Source organism: Drosophila gunungcola (genome assembly GCF_025200985.1).
Source record: "Drosophila gunungcola strain Sukarami chromosome 2R unlocalized genomic scaffold, Dgunungcola_SK_2 000017F, whole genome shotgun sequence".
In the NCBI taxonomy this organism is placed as follows: Eukaryota; Metazoa; Arthropoda; class Insecta; order Diptera; family Drosophilidae; genus Drosophila; species Drosophila gunungcola.
Genome location: NW_026453173.1, coordinates 898,019 through 917,370, shown reverse-complemented (window position 1 = coordinate 917,370; position 19,352 = coordinate 898,019). Strand labels below are relative to the sequence as shown.

General features: G+C 39.7%; 1 protein-coding gene and 1 long non-coding RNA gene across 3 annotated transcripts in view; one reads left to right on the top strand and one right to left on the bottom strand.

The window, feature by feature from the left end:
- Nucleotides 1-2,041: 2,041 nt before the first annotated feature.
- Nucleotides 2,042-19,352, bottom strand: part of LOC128256401 (uncharacterized) — a 34,517-nt gene continuing 17,206 nt past the window's right edge. Inside the window, exon 3 of the long non-coding RNA XR_008267770.1 lies at nt 2,042-2,108. This is a non-coding gene — a long non-coding RNA (uncharacterized LOC128256401). The remainder of the gene's footprint in view (nt 2,109-19,352) is intronic.
- Nucleotides 10,448-14,575, top strand: LOC128256385 (disks large-associated protein 1). Of its 2 annotated transcripts, XM_052986700.1 has the most exons (7): nt 10,448-10,547; nt 11,226-11,306; nt 11,379-12,076; nt 12,155-12,547; nt 13,233-13,329; nt 13,388-13,542; nt 13,598-14,575. In XM_052986700.1, exons 2-7 carry the CDS (start codon nt 11,237-11,239, stop codon nt 13,913-13,915), a joined length of 1,731 nt encoding a protein of 576 aa, XP_052842660.1. In that variant the 5' UTR covers nt 10,448-10,547; nt 11,226-11,236; the 3' UTR covers nt 13,916-14,575. The 2 variants fall into 2 exon arrangements, with proteins under 2 accessions (XP_052842660.1, XP_052842659.1); XM_052986699.1 differs by having other exon boundaries at nt 11,379-12,547.

Genomic DNA, 19,352 nt, shown 5'->3' with positions numbered 1-19,352 from the left:
TGCAGTTGTTGTTGCTCGTCGGGCATGTTCTCGTCGCTCTCGAAGATTAGCTTTCTTGGTACTAAGGATCGCAAGTTAAATCGAGGTTCGCCGGGCATAAAATTTCGTTGTGTTGGTAGAGTCTCTTTTTGTGACTATATGTATGTTTCGCCGTTGCAAAATGTTTGTAAGTGCATAAAACTCAGTACGTGCGCAAATTTTTAATTTTGCGACAGTTTGGCTCAATTTAAAAGATTTTTGTCATATACTTAGCTGAAAACTACTATCGTGGTCACCATTATGGTAACACGTATTGGTGTTACTATTATTTTATTAATATATGTTTGGGTTTTACAATAAGAAGTTACAAAGCGTGCTTGCAGCCTAGCCGAGAGCCGGAAGAAGAGAGCGATAGAGATGTGTTTCTTAGAACATATCGATCAGAGAGTTCTTAGTTTACAGCTTTTCTGCTAGATGGTATTCTAACTTGCGCCGCCACATTTGTATCTCCGGTCTCAAGCGTTACAATTGCCCCCCGCACAAGATCAGACTTGGGGGTCAGACTCCCAATACTGATGAAAACCAAGCTTGAGGATATTCTGTTATTGCTTTAAATCTTTGGCGTGATACCTTCCCACATAGCGCCCCTGCAAATCTTCCAATTTATAGCAAGAATTCCCAACCCTGCTTTTAAATAGTTCGGACCCAACTTCGCATTACAGGAATGTGACTTCTGACGCTCTAACTTATCACAGAATTGAATTGCACATTAAGTAACTCATGCCGTATCTCGGGTCTTAAATTCCTGCGGATCATTTTCACTGTGGACTTTTCCTAAATTGGCGTCTCTAAGCTATTTATAAGGGCTACTATCGCATTCCAAAAAGAGTAAAAACTCTCCTTTCCCTTTTGTTTCCGGTCGCGTATAGCTTCCCGTGTGTCCACGTCTGTTCGTGTATCTTTAAATTGCTTACGCAGCGCTTGGCAGAAAAATTCCAAACTCCAGCGATCGGAAGACGACTTGTGACACCGCTAGTAGACTTCCCGGGCTTTTCCTTCAAACAAGATACTTGCATTGTTTGCTATAAGCTCAAACTGGTTGTTTAGCGTTTGAGCTGTGAGCACCTGCACGCGATATATGAAATTATCGACACTGATGCCATCCCTACTACAATTAAACCGAAGCTTCCAACTATTCAATATACTGCCCACCTTATCTGGCCTCTAAGTCAGATCAGAGTCCATGCTCCCAGCTGTTGATCTAAAATCACCCTGAATCCTTGCTAAATTACGGCTATCTGACCTTCTTTGATTTTGCCAAAGAGGATCGCTATTTAGAACTTCTGGAGCTGATACGATTCCCGGTAGGTGTGCTAACAAATTTGTTTGAATTAGCTGAGCCATTTTCTGAGACAGATCCGTCAGCAGCTCAATTCGCATCCCCTGCATGGCCTGGGCTACAATATTTCCAACTTCGCTTGCAGGTAAATTATTTTGAACGGGCTCTATTCTATTACTGCCTGAGATGCTGGCGAATCAGAGTACGTTAACTTTTTGCCTGCTGCTGTTGCTGGTGAAAGTTGAAAACAAACGGTTCCGCAAATAGGACATTCCTTATCGGACTTTGAGTGATTCCCTATGCAGATTTTGTGGAAATTGTGACCGCATTTGTTTTTATATAGGGCTGTGGAACCAAGATCTTTTCCACACAGAACGCACTTGGTCTCCACACTACCCTGTCCCTTATCAGTATCGGCCAATTTTTTAATATTTCCAGTCTTAAAATTGTTTACAAAATTTTCCAATCACAATTCAATTTTTCCGATAAAAACTTTTCTTGACTACTCAAAAAGTGGTGCGCCTCAATAAACACTAACCTATTATAAATAACATTAAGCATGAAAACCTAGTACAGAAATAGATGCAATACAATAAAATAATATATTCCTAAGATAAATTTCTTATTGTTTGATCAATATCAGCAGCCAAGCCAACAGCTGATCTGCTCTTTTAATGGCACACTGATTAACAAACTCCAAATTTATAGGGTCGGAGATGTCTTCTTCACTGCGTTGCAAACTTCTGACTGAAATTATAATGCCCTCTGCAAGGGTATAAAAATGTTTTGGCTAACTTTTCCAGCAACCGTGGCTGGACAGTAAATATACCCTACAGCCCACTGGTCAAGCAATACAGCAACCGTGGCTGGACCAATCAACATTTAAACCCGCCCGTTGCATTCCCTTGATAAAAAGTGCCTTGTGCTAACTTTTTAAATGTTTAATTTAAAATTAAGATTTGGTCTGCACGTTGGGCGCCACAATAATTATAACGATGTTAAATAATCATAACTGTACGATTCACACTGGATGTGATTTTTAGAAAAATGGCGCACCCGATTTGATCCCGGCTGGGGCTCGTCGGCTATTGGGGTGGTGATCTTCCCGCTTTCCTAAAATTGCCTTTTACCATCACTGACTTTGCGAGCTGCGACAAGAAATAAAATTGCGTGAGGGAATCTGGTTGTGCACTCTAAAAAACAAAGGCTCTTTCCACGCACGTTCTGAGATTTGCTGAGGATCCATGTTGCCCGCCCTACCTATGGTCATTCCATTGTAGCACGCACATATATGTATCAATCACTTACTGTACCAACACTTTTTCGCAGTGTTTACGTAATTCAAGGTCTCGGTCATAAACCTAAGTGGCCGAAACACATACCGACCGCTATGCCTTGGACAGCACACAGAAAGTGCATGTGTCGGCATAAATGTAACACGAGCGGACCTCATGTATGAGCATATACCTCCGCGCTCCAGCCTAAGTGAGCATAGCTATATACTTAAGAATACATAACCGGCTACCCGCAGCGCAGCTACGAGACTAAGACCTCTTAAGCTTATAAGTCAATTTGTTAAAAACAAGAAACTCCTTTGAGCTCAGAGCGGCAACAACAGCTGCTCTGCTCTAAATAATAAATTGAATAAAAATTATAAATGAAACAAACCAAAAGAAACCAATCGGACATATATTATTTGGAGGATCGGAGGGCTTAACATATTACATTGCAACCGTGACAGGATTCTAAGATGACATCAAAGGAAAATAAGGAAGATGTCATCGAAGGACCATAAGCATAACCGCAATCATAAGACACCAGCAAAAACGCACAATGAATTAAAGTGAAAGTGAACGGAGGTCGGACTACAGAAGCCGATGAAAAACAACAACCGCAGTAAATAGAGTGTGATGTGTGCTAAACGCAGTGGTGTGGTTAAGAGACTTAAAGCCAGAAGGGCTTTATTACTGAAGCTACTAAATAGCGGAAGTAAACTGAACTGGAACAACTCGGTAAAAATACACGTCGAAGTCGAGCATATAAAAAATCTACTAACTAAAAGAAAAAGTCAAACCACAGCCACCCACACATCCACCTACCCTGCAATCCAAAGCCTTGCTCAAACTCATGAAAAAGCTAAAGAAGAAGAGCCCAAGTTGCACAATTTTTTTTTTTATTGCACTGCGATGCATATTTTTTTTTGTAGTATATAAAAATAAATGTAAAATTGAGCGACATTAAAGTTGCCCAATTAGCGCGTGGCCTAAAAACCATCCAAAAACTAGGCAGGTTATCATGTAAAAATTCCTTTTTATAAACACGAATATTTTATGAATACTTCTAAATCACTTATGGCCCTATAAGGCAATTCCCCACTTTATGAGCCAAACTAAATGGCAAATCAATAATAAATTGAACTACACAATTAAATAGTTATATACCGACTATTGATAAAACACCCAAAATGGTTTTAGTTGATGTAAGAGAAGTGGACTCCACTGCGATTGTTATAAACAAAATCGAATCGAAAAACGAATTAACAAACATCTTTAGTATAAACAATTGTTTTTTATTCTGAGCGCATTTATTTTGTATAAGGCATATATGTTCCACAACAAATACATATCAAAAGAGCTATTAACAAAAGCCAGGATAACGATCTAGATAAAATATAAAGCGCTAACAATAATTATCAAAATATGTTAAAAAAAAAGCTACAAAAAAATAAAACCCCTCTAAATAAAAATATGTATATCCATATAGTGATATATTGAAGATAGAACCTAAATATAATTAAAATGACCTTATCTTATGTATTTCGAAAATAAAGAATAAGAATAAAAAAATCTAAAAACTAAATATGAATACTGCTGAGTGCGTTAGACTTACTGTTGATAAGGAGCCTAATTTTGAGAATAGGGTATTAGCCATAATTGGAAACGGAGCAGAGCCTCTATTAGTTTCTGATTTAGAACACGAATATATGAACAGGACCAACCTAGGTATTTCTCCTCTAATACATTGCTCAAGTACCCAGAAAGCAATAGTATTGAGTACAATTCCAAGTCTAAGGGTTAGATCTGTTATTGAAAATATTGAGATACTTGGAATACATCTTTTAATGATGGTTTCAAGGATCTAGATAATATTCCATTAAATAATGGAATGGAATAAATTATATAAGGAGGTTTGATTCCGTACTCGTTAATGTTTCTCAAAGAAACTCGACATTATCAGAATATCGTCAATGTAACAATAAACGAAATTGATGCCACGGAAAATGTTATCTATAAACCTTTGGAAAGTCTGTGTTGCGTTTTTAAGGCCGAACGGCATATAGAGGAATTCAATAAGGCCAAACGGTGTACAAACAGCGGTTTTAGGGATGTCACACTCAGCCATTGGTATCTGATAATACGCTTTTACAAGGTCGAGAGTAGAAAAGATCTTTTTCCCGTGTAGTTGCTCCGAGAAATCGTGAATATGAGCAATTGATTAACGGTCAGGTACCGTTATCGCGTTGAGTTTGCGATAGTCCCCACAAGATCGCCAACTTTCATCTTTTTTACTCACCATATGTAGCGGGCTTGACCACTGGCTTTTAGAAGGACGACAAATACCCTCTTTAAGCAAGAAGTTGATTTCTGACTTTGCGGTTAAAAGTTTCTCACCAGATAGACGGCGCGGGCGATCGGAGATTGGGCTTCCTGTAGTCTTAATGTAGTGTTGTATATCCTGATGGTTGCTTCCCTTCGGTGCTGGAACAGTAACGTCCACAAATTCCTGTAACAGAGTTTGGAATCTGTGTGCACCTTGAATGGTAGACACAGGGTGATGTACAGCGTTGGAAAGACAAGCTGGTGTCGATAGATTGGTGTTCGCATCGATGAGTTTTTGGCCCTTTACCTCGACGATGAGATGAAAGTGGGACAGAAAGTCTGCACCAATTATGGCTACTTCGGTGTCAGCAACGATAAAAGGCCAGATAAGGTTACGCCGTAGCCCAATGTTCAGGTCAACTATCATGCTTCCATAGGTGTGGATGACTGTTCCGTTTGCTGCATATAAAACAAGGTCGGTTGGTTTTGTGTGATGCCTTGCCCGAGGGCGGGAAACAACTGAAAGCACGTAGCCCGAGTCGATAAGGAATCTGTGGTGGGAGTTGCGATCGGTAATGTAAAGGCGGACTTCAGATAAGATTGCTGACTGGACGAGCTTTTCGCTGGCGTTGGTTGTACTGCCACCCTCCAGCGATGAAGGTGACAGCGGCATTAGTTTAAAAGGTGCGCAAGAGAGCAAGGAGATTTGCACTTGCGAGCATCATTTCCAAAACGAAGATGATAATAGCAAAGTTCAGCTTGTGGATCGCCAGGTTGCTGTAATTGACCATCAGAAACTGTTGCCGATTGAGAGCGTTGTTGTGAAGCGGATCTGTGAAATGATCCACGAGTTTGACTGGCGGAACGATTACTCGATTGAATTCGTTTAAGGTCAGCTTGCATCGTATCAACCTTTTTTGTCAGCGCACGCAGAGAGTCTGCGAAGTCCTTAATAGATTCCGGACGAGCAACTGCATTCACCGAAGCGGTTCCGGCTACGTCATCTGCAGAGATGGCGAACGTGTTGGAAGATCCGATGGTTTCAAGCATTTTGTCTGCCACTTTGGCCAGTTTCTCAAGGTCGGTCTCTTCCCAGACGGTTAGAATCGGACGAATATTCTGAGGCATTTCAGAAAGAAACAATGTACGGATTATTGGTGAGCTAGAATTTGGGAGGGCTTCAGGCCAGAAGTTCCTCCACCTTGCAGTAAACGCCGTAGTTTTGATTCTGCTGACTCTGCAAATTTGTCGAACAAGCGAGCTTTCAGCGTGTCAAACTTCTTTGCGACTGGAGGATGCGTGACTAAATCCTCAACGGTTTAAAACGACCTCCGGATCCAAGTTAACGGTGATGTGATCAAATTTGTCGTCGTCATTGTTAACGCCGTGCAATCGAAATGAACGTTCCACCTGGGCGAACCATAGTTGAGGATTGCTGCTTGTAAACTTTGGCAAGTGGTCTGTTGCCCGTGCCATTGGTCCAGTGTTCGCCGCTTGTCCTGCAGTAGAATTCATTTGTAAAGCCTCCACCTGAGCTTGGAGCTCTCGAATCCTGGTTTGCAGTTGTTGTTGCTCGTCGGGCATGTTCTCGTCGCTCTCGAAGATTAGCTTTCTGGGTACTAAGGATCGCAAGTTATATCGAGGTTCGCCGGGCATAAACTTTCGTTGTGTTGGTAGCGTCACTTTTTGTGACTATATGTATGTGTCTCCGTTGCAAAATGTTTGCATATGTAAGTGCATAAAACTCAGTGTGGGCAAATTTTTAATTTTGCGTCAGTTTGGCTTAATTAAAAAGATTTTTGCCATATACTTAGCTGAAATCTACTATCGGGGTCACCACTATGATAACACGGATTGGTGTTACTATTATTTTATTGATGTATGTTTGGGTTTATAAATAGGAGTTACAAAGCGTGCGTGCAGCTTAGCCGAGAGCCGGAAGAAGAGAGAGATCGAGATGTGTTTCTTAGAACATATCGATCAAAAAGATAACAATAAATATCGTATCTAAGTTCTTAGTTAACAGCTTTTCCGCTAGATGGTATTTTAACTTGGGCCGCCACACAAGATACTTGGCTGGCGCCATCTACGGGCGAGCAGACTTAGGTGGGCGTATCGGATAGCAGTCGCCATAGCTACAGGGTGTCTGGGTTACTGGGTTACTGGGCGCTAAGTACAACAGAGGCAAATGTCACTGGTCGGCTATGACCCGAAGAGGCCCTAGGCGGCGGAGAAGGTTTCCGCCTGGTGTAGAGCGATTGCCACTTTCTTTCTTTCCATCTTGGCAGTCCAGCGATCTAGTTCGTTTTTTTTTTAACCCTAGAGCGTGAAATCGAAAAGTCAGCGCGAGTGTGAAATTCGAAACTCATCACAAACAATTTTAAATTTGTGACTGCCAAGAGAGAGAGAGGGAGATAAAAACTAAACATTGAAGGCGAAGAAATTTTGGTGAAAAACTCAGCGCCGAGTAACGCAGGGTAAGGTTTTTGGAGTGAAGTTCTGGTCAAGGGAGTAAGAGGTTAAAAGTGTTTTTTTGGTGAATTTAGGCTTGGCGCTTAGTCCCATTTTTTGTCAACACGCTGGTGGTCTGCTAGCTGCATCCGGAGTCTGCCATAGAGGCTTACTAGATTTAGACGAATGACCCTAAACCAGGCGGAGAAGAAGGAACCCAGCGAGACGGCGTTCAGCATCTTTAACAAACCGCAAATATTCCTTAGCTTACATCTACCTTTAAATGCATGAGTTGCAAAGCGGGAGAATATTCCCCATAAAAAAAGGAAGATATATAAAACCCGGTAGTGAAACACCTTTAGGAAGAAAGAAGGTTTAGAGCGCCAAAATAGTATCAAGCTCTCGGAAATATCTCAGTCGCGAATGGGCGAGAAGACGGAATAGGAGAACTTAGTTTGGGCGGCGAGTCCGCGTGAAGCTCGCAGAATAGGGCAGGACTGGCGCAGATCTTGCTACCGGTCGGGAAATTCGCGTCGAGTCAATCTTAAAAGCAGCAGATTCGGAAGTATTATCCGTTTTGGTGTTAAGTGTTTTTTTTTCCGGTGAGATTATGGTAGGGTTCTAACAAAAGAAGTGAGGTTATGGTGTTGCAAGAAGACCCGAAAGATAATTAAGCCCTCCAATTTGTTTTTGAGTTTTTTTTGCTTGAAAATCTTTAATATCATTTGTGGTTGCCCATAAAAATTCCCCACTTAAAATCTCTGAAGATGAAATAAGAATAAATTCAATGCCAAGAAAAAAATTGTCGTAGAAGTCTGGCCACAGTGGGATGAGACCCGAGAAAAATTTTTTCACCACAGCAGCCACATCGGGAAAGTGCTTTCTTTGAGAGAGGTGGATTTGGGTGAGTTTTACATAAATCTTTATTTCCAAATGATCGTTCTTTGAAAATCAATTTTGATCCCCTGTTTCCGCGAGCTTGTCCCACAGTTCATTGCTAGGCACGAAAAAGCTAAGAAAAAAAGAAGGAAGAGAACTGCAAATTTCGATGGAAAGATAAATGAAATGCATACGAATATAAAAATTTATAAGAGATTTAAAAAAGAATCGAATGTTTTGTAAAGACCACAAAAGATTATGTTGGTTTATCTAGTACGCGCTTGCATTCCTTACTTACCACCTCACGTTACTTAGTTTTCGGATTGGCATGTGTTTAAATTGTTTTGCTGTTTACTTTGCGCTTTGTTTACATAGTCCGAAAATTAATTTGCTTTTAATTTTGTACTCAACGCTGTTTTATGCATTTTATATTATGTCTGTTTACTTTGCGCTTTGTTTACATAGTCCGAAAATTAATTTGCTTTTAATTTTGTACTCAACGCTGTTTTATGCATTTTATATTATGTCGATATGTTTAAGCAAAATATCAAGTTTTTAAGAATAAACTTTATAATGTTTTAAATCGTCCCCTTTTAATTGCCTCCACCAGTTATTATATGTTATGTTTTTTAGAGTGTACAACCAGATTCCCTCACACATTTTTTTTTCTTGTCGCAGCACGCAAAGTCAGTGAATATTTTGATGGTACAATACAAGCGCCAAGATCACCACCCCAAGAGCCGACGAGCCCCAGGCGGGATCAATTCAAGCGCGCCCCTTTTCTAAAAATCACATCCAGCCTGAATCGTTACATAGTTTCGATGTGTTTAAACTTATACGCATATAATTCGAAATGTAGATGTTTAAAAGAATATTTAATTTTTGCAATTTCTGCAAGGGTATATAAACTTCGGCTGGCCAAAGTTTGCTTTCTTTCTTGTTTTATATGATATAGTCGTCGATCCGACTTATATACTATGTGCAACAGGAAGACAACATGGACTCTCGTAGTGATGCTGATCAAGAATAAAAATACTTTATGGTACTATACTGCTGGATCAATCTGCTATCGATGTCTTCATTTAAAATGTTTTTATTCGTCGCGCTCCAACAAAGCTTTTTATCTTCACAGGCATATTTTTGTTGCAACCTGCTTTAGTCGTTTGGAAGTTGTGGGCGTGTGAAATCTAGGTTTTTTAGCCGTTTTCCCGCTAAACTAGCGAGTTTTCCAATAATAGGAGAACAAACGTTATTCAAATCAAGCTGTTTAACACAGTAAAAATAGTTTTGAGACCTTACATCAAAAAATTGACCATGCAAACAAACAAGAGGACAAGCGTCGTAATTTCAAAAATGCTTTAAAAATTATTGGATTGAGATGACCGAGGTTTACGCGTAATTAAAGCCAGAAACAATAATGCCACAAAAGTCAATTTGATCGCACTTTCACCCCCATTTCTCGGTAACCAAAAAACTTTCTAAAACTTTTAGTATGCACAAACTCGTATGAAACCGCTACCTTTAATTGCTATATCATTTATTAATATTGGACTATTCTTTCCTGATTTCGAGTATTGCGCACGCAATAGATTGTGGTATTTTTACCAAAGTCGAGTTCCCGACTATTAAATACCCGTTACTCAGCTAGCTAAATTCAAACAAAATATTTCCTCACAAAACAATCGGTGTTTGAGTGGCGCCATCAGACGACCTGTATTGCCAACAGTAGAAGATAGAATGTGCAGCAACCCCACCCCTCGCTAACAGATCCTTCATGGAGCATAGAGTAAGAAATATATAGAGACACCATTTGCTCTGCCCGCACCTCTGCTCAAGCTCTGTTGAGAGCCATGTTAACAATAAGATCGAGCAGTTCAGCTGCAGAAACCCACCGCGGGGCCAAATTACAAGTTCGAATCGAACCGTGAGAAACTGAAATTTTCCTTTCCATTTATCCATGTGGCATCATTGGAAAAGTCACTCGACAGAACGGCAGAGCAAATTGTATCTCAATATAGTTCTTATTCTAAGGTAGACTGCTTTACCAACTTCTGACCAATTTAATAATACCCTTTATAAGGGTATTAAATTCAGCCCAATGTTCCGAACTCCATCGTTCCACTTTCGCCGCGAACTCGCCGTCGTTATTTTGACCAACTCGTCGGTTAATTTTAAAAATGTCTCTGGTTGACTAGATGTCGTTTTTTAACGACCAGACTACGGCCACACAGACGTATTTCCAGAAAGTGAAGCAAATCTGGCTCTGAATCCACCTGGAGACTTGAGTTGGCATTTCTTCGGTAGGAACTTCCAAATCACTGAGTGATTTGCGACCAAAATAGACCGATGTGTGTGTGCGTGTGTATGCTGCGCCCCCTTTCTAGAGTTTTGGTTGCCTGTGAACTCTGAGCGTCAGCGACGCCGTGGTATTCTCCTTTTCGATCGGATTATAAATAGTTGTGGGTTGTCCAAGACGTGCCAATTTGTTGTCAGCAGAAATGTAGGTTGGTCCACGCTGAGAAGAGAATGGGGCCTGGCAACTAGGCTTAACAACGGCGAAAAGCCATCAAAGCGGAACTGGCGAGGTGCCGTTAAAGTTGCTCCCATCTGCTGAGCTGGGCACTCACACACTCACAAAGCCTGGCTCTAAGAACAAGGGGACGTACATAGCACGTCATCTAGACGCTGGTTTTCAATGTCGCTCCAAAAATTAATCTATCTGATTTGCAAATGAATCCGAACCATTGCTTCAATTTGTCTCTTGCGTCTGCAGCCGGTTGTTCGGGTTTCTGGTTCCCTTAAAAGGCAGAGCGGTCTCGCGAAGTCTGCATTTCTCATTAAAAGCAATCCGAATTTCACCTAATAGTTCTTGGTCTTGGCTACCGGTAGTCAACAATCAGTTATTTTAGTTCACACGTTTTAGATTTGTGAATTTCTATAATTATTTAGCGAAATTTAAAACAATTTTTATTCCTCAGACAAAATTTTCATGGATCGCAGTCTAGACTCCATTGGCAGCTGTTCACTTGATGTAGACGCCGACTCCTCCGACATATCAGGTATGTAAAATGCCCCAAAGCTCAATCAACCTGTATTCCACATGTGGCTATTCTCTGTTTCGCCCTTGGCAGACACTAGTGACAGCCTAAACTTTCCTACGCCGCTCTCCGTTAAGGACATAACCCGTGAGTTCACCGCCAACCTTCGGGAGCGCTGTGTACTCCGCTCGCCGCAGAGCACGACCTCCGCTTACGTGAAACCTGCGTCGACCGGGCTGGTGCGGATGGTGCTGTCGCCCGTCGTCCTGGAGTCCGCCCGGGAGCCGAGCGTCGATGTCCCTGCAGTGACTTCCGTTGAAAATTCGCCAGATGCCACTGCTGCGGAAAAAAAGCCCAGTTATTTGAACCTGGCCTGCTGCGTCAACGGCTACTCCAACCTGACCACATATGACTCCAAGATCCGCCAGGATATTAACAAGTCACGCGAAGTATCGCCAATTCGTCCCTCTACCAGTAGTCTGCAGTATTGCAGGCGGAGCCACTCTTTGGCGGCTCCAGTTCTGCACAGCATGCCCTCTCCGGTGGGCAAGTACAACCCTATCGAGCCCAACATTAAAAGCAATGACCGCAACGTGGACAACGGAGCGGATCGTGGCGTGTCCAATGGAAATGGTAGCTTTATAAAGCAGCGAGTGGAGAGACTTTACGGGCCGGGTGCACTGGCCCAGGGCTTCTACAGCCCCAAGAAGAACAGTGTGTCCCCATCACCGGCATCGGAACGGACGTCAAAGCAACAGCTCGAAGCTGAGTCACCGCAGAGCTCGGAACTGGTTCGAAAATTCAAACAGCTCTCGCCTAGTAAAGACTACGGCGAGTTCCGCAAAAAACTGTACAATAACTGCTTACAGAGTGCAACGGCGCGATTGGCCGACCCTTTACCAATTTCAATACAAAGTGCAGATGTGGACCTGCCCGTTTTTAGACATCTTAGCTACGAGTTTCGAGCCCAGTTGCCTTCGGTATCACCCAAAAGAGGTGCCCCTCGATTCTCCAACGCCCCGGAGGTGCAGGTAACAAATGGCGAATCACAGTCAATGCCAGATTCTGGTCGGCTTGATGAAGTTGACCATAAGCCTTTAAAACTGAACGAGTTAACCTCAGAGGAATACACCAGCACTACCAAAATTCTTCTCACGTCTACTGTTAAGGACGGAAACTACTTTCTTCAGATATTGAAAGACGAGCAAAGTCGGCTGCTGGCGCTGGCTGCTCTTGCTGAAAAATATGCAGATGCCTTGTCTGTAAGTAAACTAATTTTTGTTCCAATTCTCCTAATTTCAGTCAAAAATTTGCAACGCAGTAGGTGAGACATTTCCGACACTATATAAAGTATTCTCAGTCTGCATCAACAGACGAGTCCATCTAGACGTGTCTGTCCGTTGGTATTATGAAAAATAGTCCCTTAGATTTATGCTGCTATCTGGATGAAACTTTTGCAAAAGTCTTTGCTCTTTTTTTACATGTAGTTACAATGCGCACCAGGTGCGTGTGCATAGAAAACTATACTACTACTACATATATCCGCAGAACTGAAAATCTGCTGTGATGGACCGATCGTGACAAATTGAAAGGTATCGCTAAAAGAATAGGAATTGCATATGAACCCATTAAAAAAATTACTTGGTTTTGGAGAAAGGGCAGTGAAAGTGACTAAACATTTTTTAAGTGGAGTTCTTGAGCCCGGGTTGGTAAAATGTTTTTTAGTACAGTTTAAATTTTGTTAAAATATGCGTTTTCGTCACAAAATCTGTATCAAATATTTTGTATGTGGAAGGTGCGATCGTCACGACTTTTTACCTCGTTAAGTGGTACTTTTGATCGCTCAGTTACTACTATTTTAAACAGCTCAGTTACTACTATTTTAAACAGTCAGTTACTACTATTTTAAACAGCTCAGTTATTACTGTATTAAACATTAAATTTTAGACAAATGTGGAAATCGCAGAGGATACCTTTGGGCTACTGCGGTCGGCATCAGGTAAGGCCCGGCTCTTGGTATCACAGAAAATGAAACAGTTCGAGGGTAAGCTAAAGCAATTTTAAGTATTATGAGCCGAATGTTAATGATTTTCATATTATAGGCCTTTGCCACAACAATGTGAATCGCTCACCTGAGGACGAGTTTCCAACAACAGTTGACGATTTACAAGGATTCTGGGACATGGTTTATTTGCAGGTTAAACACGTGGATTCTATTTTCAATGATATTGAAAGGCTCAAAGCAAACGACTGGAAGGTAATTAATTAATTACATAATTTATTAATAATGCTTAATCATGTATTTTACACAGCGCTTAGCTGAGCCAACCATGATCGACCCAGTATCAAATAAGACTACCAAATCCGCAAAGTTTGGAGTTTTGAAACCAAAAACGGCTGGAAATACCAACACAACTAATGTAAACGGCTCAAAGGCTCCTCCTCCGAATTCGGCAGCGGCATTAAAGCGCGAGACTCAGAGAAAGCAGTTACTGGAGATGAAACGTCAGCGCCGTGAGGCTATGGCCGTGGCTGCCCAATCATATCAAAAAGATTTCGATGGCACCATTTATCTGACGGAAATGATCAGCGACAGCTCTGTCAATCCTGTTGTTAACAACAAAAGCTAATTAGTGTTCACTGAGAAAGCAACACATGCTCTCTAGGTATAAATGTATTTTGAATTAACTCCTACAGCATACTCGTACACTCATACACAACAAAACCATAAATAGCTTTGAAATTCCTAGTTGAATTAATACTTAACTAGTCCCAACTAAATTTTACGTGGTGGAGCTCTTTGATCAAACTTTATATTTATATAGAGTTGAAATCTGGCACACATCCAGAAGTTAACCAGTGCATAAGGTATCATTTTAAATTATCAAATAAAGTTGTGTTCCCTCAACAAAAGCGGCTCGCCGAAAGTTGTTTATAAAGATTGCCTTGTTTACGTGAGATTTCGCTAGTTAATCAATTTGATGTGCACTTTAAGTAATTGAAAATTGTTTGTAACAACTTGATTACATTTATAAAAGACATTTATGCTTGTGTAATAATTTTTAAGTAAAACAAACACTAACAAACCATTTGTATTACATACATTTATTTTTTTATAATAACTTTTGTAAAAGTACCACATCTCAATTATAATCGGAATATATACAAAACTTGGAGCAGCTGCATTACCAGACATAAAATATTTTTAAATTGTATAGTTGCCAGCAAAAACAAAATCTCACCCGATTATTTAATATTTTGTAATAAATTATTCTTCACTTATAACGGAACTTTAATTTTGTTGGATTGCTGCCAAATGTGAAGGTTTAGTCAGAAGAGTAAATTTTATGTAAAAAGGTTCAAAGTGTTAAGGAATAGCGTGTTACCTTACAGATTTGTCTCGTATTGTATACAAAAAACGGGTGGCCCAGGAAAAAGTTGCGCTTTAAAATTGCTTTAAAGAAAACGGATTGATATTTATCAAATTTTTTTTGTACAAACTTGCGGGTTATTTGTAGAAGGATTATTTCAGTTCTGGCAATTGGCCAAAGAGCGCTTGGTGGAAGATGAGCATTTTTATCAAAAATCGGTCGTTACCTCTATATGCAGTTGGGTCTTGAAAAACCCGCACGTCGTTGGAGAAGCCAATGCGGTGCGATATTCATTTATCGAAAACGAATGAGAAGCCGCGACAATGATGAAGCTATCGCGGCATGTTGGGAGACTTTTTCATCCCCCGAATGGAGGATGAAGGCATCGATAGCAGATGGATCCAGCAGCATTGTATAGTAAAGTTAATGTATTTTTGATCGCATCACTAGGAGAGTTGATTAAGCCATGTCCGTCTGTCCGTCCGTTGCTACGCATGAAACTTCACAAAAGTTGTCTTCCTGTTGCACGTAGTATATAAGTCGGATTGACGACTATATCATATAAAACAAGAAAAAAAGCAAACTTCGGCCAGCCGAAGTTTATATATGTACCCTTGCAGCAATTGCAAAAATTAAATATTCTTTAAAACATCTACATTTCTAATTATAAGCGTATAAGTTTAAAAACATTGAAACTATGGTGATTTCCACCTCAATTATTTGATCTATTTAACCATTACTATGTCCAAAAGAATTTAGAAAAAATTTGAAAATTTTAAAAGTCAACATTACTATATATCGAAAAACTAAAAAAAAAACAATACAAGAAAGGAAGCAAATTTCGACAAGCCGAAGTTTATATACCCTTGCAGGTATTGCAAAAATTAAATATTCTTGAAAACATTAAAATTAGGAGTTACTTGCGTATATGTTTAAAAACATTGAAGCTCTGATGATTTGCAGTACAATTATTCGATAATTCTTATTGCAGCTATATGATACCGTTTTCCGATTTTAATAAAATTAAAAGCGTAACTCTGAACTGTCAAATTATTAATAAGTCAAAAAGAATTAAAAAAAAAAATAGAAAAGTTACATTTTTTCAGTTTTAAAGCTATCTGCATGAAGCTTTTTTGATATTTTTATTGTTTCCATGGAAGCTTTAAGATATAGTCGTCCGATTTTGATGAAATTTAAACCGTAATTCTGAAATATTTAACCATTACTATATGACGAAGAACTAATAAAAAAAAATTAAAAACAGCAAAGTTATAATTTTTTTTTCATTTATTTTTCCCATTGTTCCTATGAAAGTTATATGCTTTAGTCGTCCGATCCAGCTACCTGCAATAGGCAAACAACTCTAGGAAAAGTTTCATGCAGATAGCTTAGAAACTGAGAAACTAGTTTGCGTAAAAACGGACGGACGGACAGACAAATGGACAAGGCTAGATCTACTCTCCTGGTGATGCTGATCAAGAATATATATGTCGGATCTTTAGTTTTGTTTTCGTGGTATTACGCTATTAAAATAAGAATTGATATGAATTGGTGATTTACTTGGAATTACACTTTTAATTAGAATTAAAGCATATGTTATGAATGCCATTCGTTGCTTTTTATTCCTCCCTCCACATTCCTTTCTTTATATGAGTTTCTGTGCGTAAGTGTTGCGTTAACCTAACGGAGGTCTTTTATGTGCAGTCTCGGTGTGACATGGTAAGAGTAAAAGAGACGGCCATATGGTATATAGCAAAGTATGAAATCAAGAGGATGTTGACCAATTTGGGCTGTATAAAAGGGAGTTCTGATTGATAGATCAGACAGTGTCGATCGAGGTGCGGTCACGAAATGTCACAGCCGAGAAAGCGCACGGCTCGCAACGCCGCAGAATTCATTGAGGAACTCGATGTTCCGACATCAGAAGTGGGATCCTCTACAGCACGTTTTTAACGATCTCCCAAAAGCCGGCGAATGTTTATCCCGTTATGGAAGCCGTCAAATAATTACTCTGATGGCCAAGTGGAAAGCAATGACGACAGAACAAATAGCTTTGACGGTTGTTCTAGCGCATACCGCCCAAATAGACTCTAGATTGCAACGTACAGTCTTTACGACCGACATAAAATCACGAGCAGAGTTGCAGAACGATTGGAAGGCTTTCGCATTCGTCAATAAAGGAAATCATATCGCTTCGGAGAATCCTGTGGCCAAAAAGCCGCTACTGGCAACACCACTTAAATTTCATTTCTGCGGGAAAGTTGGTCATAAAATCCTCGACAGCCACGCGAGAAAATGCAGCTCAAAGAAAAATAACGGATCCCAAACAATTTCCAGCCGACCGATCGACTCTAACAGGGGAACCATTACGTGCTACCGGTGTGGGAATCCAGGACATATTGCATCGGCTTGTTCAGGACGTCTATTATCACAAATCCAGGGCAAATCAGAAGAATAGCGTATTAACTTGTGTATCGTATCTGGACCAATAAGCACTTTGAAATCATCCGGTGAGTCGTATCCATTTTGCTTTGATTCTGGAGCAGAGTGCTCCCTCGTAAAAGAATCGGTATCCCAACAGCTGTCCGGCACACGAACCAATAATGTTGTTAGCTTAAGAGGTATAGGAAATAATACGGTAACTAGTACGTTAAAAATATTATCCAATGTCATGATAAGCGAGTACATGCTTGAAGTTATTCTGTATGTTGTTCAAGAAAGTTATTAATTATAGTATTATAATTGGCCGTGAAATTCTAAGACAGGGTTTAGGCAGTTTATCGGTATGGCGTCATACTTTCGACAGTTCGTCCCAAAACTTTCTGAAATAATAAGCCGTTGTACGCCCTTACCTGTAAAAATAAAGTATTCGAATAGAAAGGCGACCATGAGAAAGTGCGAAAAAAAATTATAGGAATTTTAACTGGTAAGCCAGTGCTTTTAACGTTAACGTACAACGTTGGTGGGCCTATAAGCAGATGTTTGATTTCGATATAAAATATGTACCTGGTGCAAAAATGGCCTACGTAGATCCCTTCCCTCCAGGTAACTACTAAATTGTATTCCAGTCCTGAAAACAAATGTGTTTCGTTGGCCGAAATATCGGACAAAGGTTGCTTGCTGAGCAAAACAAACGAGATGAAGAAACTTTATCCATTATTTCAAGAATTCAAAATGAAGAACTGGGAGAAGATTTGGCCAAAACATATGAATTGCGTTCTCAAATACTTTTCCGCATAATCCAAAGAAATGGTAGGACGCGCAGCCTTCCAGTAGTGCCCAGATCATTTAGGTGGTCGGTAGTAAACCACGTCCATGAGGCAATAGTTAATCTAGGGTGGGAAAAGATATTGGACAAGATGTATGAGTTCTACTGGTTCGACAATATGTCTAAATATGTTCGAAAATTTGTAAGTAATTGTATCACCTGTAAATTAACAAAACCACCCTCAGGTAAATTACCAATTGAACTGCACCCTAAACCAAAAGAAGATATTCCATGGCACACTATTCACATACATATAACAGGAGTATATTATAGTCCTTTACTAAATTTGTTTATTTGCACCATACCATAAATATAACCAGTGATAGTTGTGTCGAAGCAGTGAAATCGTCAATATCTATGTTTGGCTTTCCAGCGAGAATCATAGCAGATCAGTGAAGGAGTTTTTTTTGTAACATGCAAAAAATACAATTTCATTAAATTGCAACGGGAGCCAGCCGTGCAAACGGCCAAGTAGAACGAGTAATGAGCGCCCTGAAAGGGTGCAGAGGGTTGCAGAGTGTATTATAATTTCAGTCGGAAGTTTGCAACGCAGTGAAGGAGACATCTCCGACCCTATAAAGTATATATATTCTTGATCAGCATCACTAGGTGGGTCGATCTAGCCATGTCCGTCTGTCCGTCCGTATGAAACATTCGCATTTGTCTTTCTATTGCAGGTAGTATATAAGTCGGAACTAGCCGGATCGGACTACTATAGCACATAGCTCCCATCGGAAAAATCGGAAAAAAAATAACTTTGGTGTTTTTTAATTTTTTTTTAGTTCTTCGACACATAGTAATGGTTAAATATTTCAGAATTACGTTTTCAATTTCATCAAAATCGGACGACTATAACATAAAGCTCCCATTGGAACAATAAAAATATTAAACAATTTTTTTTTTAATTTAACTTTTTTATTTTGTAATTTTTTTTAGTAATTCTTTTTGATTAGTTAAAAATTTGACATTTCAGAATTATGCCTTTAATTTTATTAAAACCGGAAAACTACATCATATAAATGCCATAGGAACTATTAAATAATTGAGCTTCAAATCATCATAGCTTCAATGTAAACATACACGCAAGTCAATCATCATTTTATTGTTTTCAAGAATATTTTATTTTTGCAATAGCTGCCAGGGTATATGAACTTCGGCTTGCCTAATCTTGCTTTCTTTCTTGTTTATTCAAATTTTTGATTGTAGCGTTTATTTTAGGAACTTGTCCTCATTAAAAACGATTAATACAGTATAACAATGACAGACTATATATATAGACAGAATGCTTAATATGGGTACAAAAAGTACTATAGCCACCAGGTAGAACATGTTGTATAACACAGAGTTCACTCCATTAAAGTCCCCAAAAATATATTCATAAAACTTTTTTTTTTTTTTTCACACAAAGCCTACTTTAGGGACAACAAT

Bases quoted from the DNA above. Each gene is read 5' to 3' on its own strand.
- LOC128256385 (XM_052986699.1), top strand. From the start codon at position 11,237: ATGGATCGCAGTCTAGACTCCATTGGCAGCTGTTCACTTGATGTAGAC. The intron at 13,330-13,387 runs GTAAGCTAAAGC...TTCATATTATAG, and splicing joins GAAAATGAAACAGTTCGAGG to GCCTTTGCCACAACAATGTG. The intron at 13,543-13,597 runs GTAATTAATTAA...TATTTTACACAG, and splicing joins TCAAAGCAAACGACTGGAAG to CGCTTAGCTGAGCCAACCAT.